General features: G+C 41.2%; 1 protein-coding gene across 1 annotated transcript; it reads right to left on the bottom strand.

Annotated features, from left to right (window-relative positions):
- Positions 1 to 411: 411 nt before the first annotated feature.
- LOC107275887 (two-component response regulator ORR27-like) lies at positions 412 to 4988 on the bottom strand. The gene is made up of 5 exons (NM_001425677.1): positions 4713 to 4988; positions 3819 to 3968; positions 3057 to 3626; positions 1888 to 1964; positions 412 to 1579 (listed from the first exon to the last, which is right to left on the bottom strand). Exons 1-5 carry the CDS (start codon positions 4855 to 4857, stop codon positions 659 to 661), a joined length of 1863 nt encoding a protein of 620 aa, NP_001412606.1. The 5' UTR covers positions 4858 to 4988; the 3' UTR covers positions 412 to 658.
- Positions 4989 to 5293: the final 305 nt, after the last annotated feature.

The raw sequence follows: 5293 nt of genomic DNA on the forward strand, positions 1-5293 counted from the left end.
CATGTTTTAGACTTTGTCAGATCAGGGGAGTAATATGAGCGTGACGGCACCATGAAGCAGTGAGCACATTTGGGAATGGGCGTGAATTTGGTTGGGGTTAGCGGGCCATTTGGCCTATTGGAATACCTCAGGCATTTTGGACCTTTCTGCATTCCATCTCTCCTCACTAGACCAAAAATAATAAAATAGTAGGGCTTGTGTCCGCACCAAAAAGTTGTGATAACTAAAACCACTTCTATAGTTGTCCTATGCCTATAACTAAAGCTAGAAAGTTGTGATGTATGGCAGCAAATTTGAAAAAAAAAAAGACAAAAGAACACACGGTCTTCAAATATAACTACAATATAGATATTTGCAGACATATTTGGAAAGCACAATGGTGAAATTTGAACATAATTTTGCTCTATGATTGGATCAGAAGGGTAAAATATTTATTTTGCGATTACATGGAAGGCGCATAGATACACACACCTACAAGTGTGCTTCTAATTAGCACAAGCTAAATTGAAGAGACAGAGGCAGTAGCAAATCCTTGGCCTCACTAAATTCCAATTAAAAGCTGACCGCAAATTTTTTAGGAAGACAATTAGTACTACACTAGATAATACAGGATGTGGAGTTCACCGCTGAAGTTCCAGATCATTCAACATGCCTTCAATCAAGGTCCACTAGATGCGCCGTTCTTTCCATTGGTATTCTCATGGCTGGCAATTTCGTTGTTAAGGCCTCTTGGCGGCACTGAGCCCAAGTCACCGGTAGAATCAAAAGCAAGCATCTCTTGCGTCCCATCTATAGCAGTAACTACACCCTGCTGGAGTAAGTCTCCATCAAAGAAGCTGTTCATTAGCACATCATTATCCAGCTGATCTTCCAGTCCAACTAATTCTGGCCAATCCAACATCACATCGTTGCCACACCCAAGTTCTACTGTTTGTGAAACAGACATTTCTTGGGTCTTAGAGTTTTGATTATTGATAGCACTAGAGCTAGTTGGATGGCTAGTCCCAGGGTTTTGATCACTAATAATACTGTAGTTAGCTGCCAATTCATTGGTGCAGAAGCTTTGACTTGGTTGCGTTGGCTGTCCCATGTTTGATGGCAACGATGCACTAACAACATGCAGGAGGTTCTCATTTGTAACAAGCACACCACGAGTACCTGAAGTACCATTGCTCATCGCACTTCCTCTAGCCTGGCTGTTTCCATTTTCATGAGCATCACGACTGACTGATGTAATCTCACTATGAAGGCTTGCCTGTTCAATAGTTGATTCTTGACCAATTGCAGTTCCTAGAGATCTCTGATGGCTGGAAATGAAATTCTCGATTTCTTTAGCTCCCACTCCCACATAGTTGCCTGCTTGGGTATCAGTCGTAGTTAGACAACCATTTGATGTGGCCATGGAATGAATAGGCCGTCCAGAAAAACTTGAACTTTGCTGTCCTTCAGTTATGACTGAACTTTGCTTCCAAGTACTATAACCTCTATCTAGGCAGTTGGTGTAACTCAGTGGGTTGCATGGTGAGCTGCTTGTTGCTTCTTCCTTTTTTCTTTCATTTTCTAACCAGCTTCTGTATTTCTGGAATGTCGAACAATCATATTGGACATAGTGAGGAATATGGCAAAAAAAATCAATATATAGATATAACCAAGTATGCGTTTTAGTTTGGATTCCCCCAGAACATTGATTTGTTAATCTAAAATTTATGCAATAACTAATACACATTAACTATATATATATATATATATATATATATATATATATATATATATATATATATATATATATATATATATATATATATATATATATATATATATATATGTCATCACTGAAAGATACCAAAGAAATATTAGTTTATATATTAGTCAGAAATATATACTGACCTGTAGATGGCTTGAGACTTGAGTTTTAGTTACAAATATACCATCAAGTTCCATCAGTTGCTTTATCTTCTTTGGACCTGCATAAGAAAATCAATATATGTCAGACGCAGAAAATATTAAAAGATTGTAGCCATGATCATGTGTACTTGTGAATTTAGTATGGGATTAACAGGTGCTCATGTTTCATTTCTAACAAGATTGATATGAAAAGTTATAAATTAATTTGCCTTGAGCAAAATCTCAATGAATTCAATCCTTCAAGGTCATAAACATGGAACAACGCAAATTAACATCACAAATCGCAAATAAGTTTGCCCAGTGAGAAGTGTTATGAAAATAGATTCACAAGAGCACTATATTCATATATTAAACATAAAGCATTCCTTCGGTCATGCCATTTCTACCTCAGGAAATGCTTACAAATTAAAATCATACTACCATGGCTGATATTAGGTGTGCTGTGATAAGATCACATCCGTGTAGTATATGAGATGTAGTTATATCCCAAATTTGTTGTCAGTGCCTTCTCTTTATAACTAAGATCCTACTGTAATGGCTAAGAAAGTTATACATAAATATATATGATAGGTAAGCACTTCAAAGAAAAAAAATCTAGGTAAGATTACAAATTAAGTAAAGAAGTTATGAATTAATGTTTTTGCACATGATCAGTTATATATATCTTTTTAATTTTGTATGAAGCCTTTGCAAATAAATCTTGCATTTGATTAGTTTCTCAGCAACTGAAGAAATTCCCCACAAATGCTGCACTAACTTTAATTGGACCAATTATCCAACTATTCTTAATGGTTGATTTCATGTTTGGACGACTGCACTAGTCCAACGTAGACTCTGTACGGTACCTTAGGAATTCCAAAAACATTATGTAATCACAGTAATACGATGAAAAGTAAATGCTTTACTTTGTACAATGCAAGTGATAATTAACCATGCATTGATTAAATTAAGCACATTCAGAATAGATGCAAGAAAGCAAATAGGGATCGATGCATTAGTTCATACTCCCTCCATCCTTAAAAAAAAAAACCAATCCTAAATTTGAATCTAAACATAGCGTATGTTTAGATTCAAACTCATAATTGGGTTTTTTTTTTGGGACGGAGTATGTATATATCATGATGTTGTTAATTTGATCCATGGGGTCTCACCTTCTTGGTCCTTCAGCTGCTCGTATGCCCTGACAAACGATGTGTGCGACACCGTCGTCCATGTGAACCTTGTCCTCACCTTCTTCCTCCCCGTCGTCGCCTCCAAATTGTTGGAGCCCCTGTCCGACACTTCTGACGCGCCCCTCTTCTTCGAGGGGGCCTTCGCCGCCGCAGCCACCGCCGGCGGCGGCGCCTCTTGTCCATCACCACGGCTGCTCCATACCGCTGCAGCCGCCTCTTGAACGCCAGATGGCACCAGCGCAGGAGGCTGTGTCGACAACTCTGCCTCCTCATGAGCTTCGCCATCCCTGTTCCCAGCCTGCGCCGGTGCGGCCGGCAGCTGCACCGCCGGCGGCGGCGGCGGCGCCACAGCCGCTAGAGCCGCCGCCAGGTGATCGCTTGGCTGCAGGGATGATGAGGCATTCGCGGGGAGGGCGCTGAGCCTCCAGCGCAGGACGTGCTTCCATATGAACTTGATCGCCTCTGATGTCATCGGCTTCACCATGTAGTCGCATGCGCCGTTCATCACCGTCCTCATCACCATCACCACATCTTCGCCCTCGGAGAACACTGCGAGACACATGTATTATTAATTGTCATCATCCGTGCAAAATCAGAAAGAATTTTTTCTCAAAGCAAAAAAAAAAAACAGTAAGAAAACAAAAATATTTTTGAAGAAAAAGATCAGCGAGAGCAATAGTGTCCATGTGATACATCGATCATATATATCGATCAGTTAGCATATGGATCTGATCACTTAACTGATGACAGGGACCCGGCCGTTGATCCTGTGGAGGAGATCGAAGCCGTCCATTCCTGACATGTGGACGTCGGTCATGACGATGTGGAAGTAATCCTCCGGATTCTGGTCCACCTCTTTCAGCGCTTCCTCCGCCGTCGTCTTGCCCGTCACTGCAGATATCCGACACACACGGACATAAAAATATAGCCAAATCATATAGGAATTCAAAACACAAAGATTTAAAAGATATTGTGTTTTGTGTGTGTGTGTGTGTGTGTGTGTGTGTGTGATTGTGCTTGTGTGTGTGTGTTTGTGTGTGTGAGAGAGGAGCATCAGAGAGAGGCGGCGTTGGAGTAAACAAAAGGGGAAAAGAAGAATTGTAGCTTTTTTTTTGAAACAGAAGAATTGTAGCATTAGGGCTGCACATGATTTTAGAAAGACAAGTATTAAAACCACAAGATCGGAACGTTTGTGTGTGCAAAACCTGAAGAAACTCAAAACACAGGAATCTGAAATTCATACGAAATTAATCATAGGACTTTGACGGATTAAGGGGAGAGAATAGATCGACAAAGAGGGAATATATATCCTATGAATAAGGCAAATGAAAAAAAAAACCTATACGATTTTTGCAATCATATTTCTTTGTTCTAAGAGTAAGTTCTGACTTCTGATAGAAAAATTCTCTCAACGATTGTAATCCCCCCAAAAAACCGTAGGAATTTCATTGAATCCAAAGGAGCCCTAACATGCTACAAGTGATATCCGGATTCAGTCCTTTATATGAAACAAGCAGTAGAAAAACAGCAAATCGAACAAACCAAAACACAAAACAAGAAGGGAAAAAATTTTTGAATAGTAAAAACAAGAAAGGAAATGGGGAACACACAAGATATAGACATATATGTTCGGACCTGCGTAGCCGGCGAGGAGCAGCATAAGCTTGAGCTCCTCGAGGTAGGCGGCGTCGTCGTCGACGACGAGCACGTGCAGCCTCCCGAAGAATCCTCCCGCCGGGAGCTTGCAGCCGGGAGGCACCGCGCCGTTGTTCTCCGCCATTGCCGGCCTCACCGATCGACAGACAGACAGTGATCGATCCTAGCTCGGCGAACCGCTAGAATTGACCGCCGATCGAGAGAATGTTCTTGATGGGTCAGACCAGGGCGGACAGTGACGGGAACTGCAGAGATATGGCTTCGATCTCACCTGGTCATGCGCTAGTTTATACTACTCCTAACTACAAACATTAAGGCACCCCCACCGGCCACTCTCCTCGCCATAATGATCAGTAATAGTCAGCGGGAAGACGACGAAAGTAAGAGTGATCAGCAACACGCACATCGGTAGACCTGAGTTAATGAAGTGAAACAGAAAGAATTAAATCGAGGTGATTGGCAATCGACGCTCACCGTTCGTTCATACACCAGGAATTAATCCGGCCCACATTTTGCGTTAAAAAAAACAAAGCGGTATATTTGTGGATTACATTTTTTAA

The sequence above is a fragment of the Oryza sativa genome, chromosome 5, assembly GCF_034140825.1.
Source record: "Oryza sativa Japonica Group chromosome 5, ASM3414082v1".
Lineage (NCBI taxonomy): Eukaryota > Viridiplantae > Streptophyta > Magnoliopsida > Poales > Poaceae > Oryza > Oryza sativa.

Bases quoted from the DNA above. Each gene is read 5' to 3' on its own strand.
- LOC107275887 (NM_001425677.1), bottom strand. From the start codon at position 4,857: ATGGCGGAGAACAACGGCGCGGTGCCTCCCGGCTGCAAGCTCCCGGCG. The intron at 1,965-3,056 runs GTGAGACCCCAT...TTTCTTATGCAG, and splicing joins GCAGCTGAAGGACCAAGAAG to GTCCAAAGAAGATAAAGCAA. The intron at 1,580-1,887 runs GTCAGTATATAT...TCGACATTCCAG, and splicing joins AAGTCTCAAGCCATCTACAG to AAATACAGAAGCTGGTTAGA.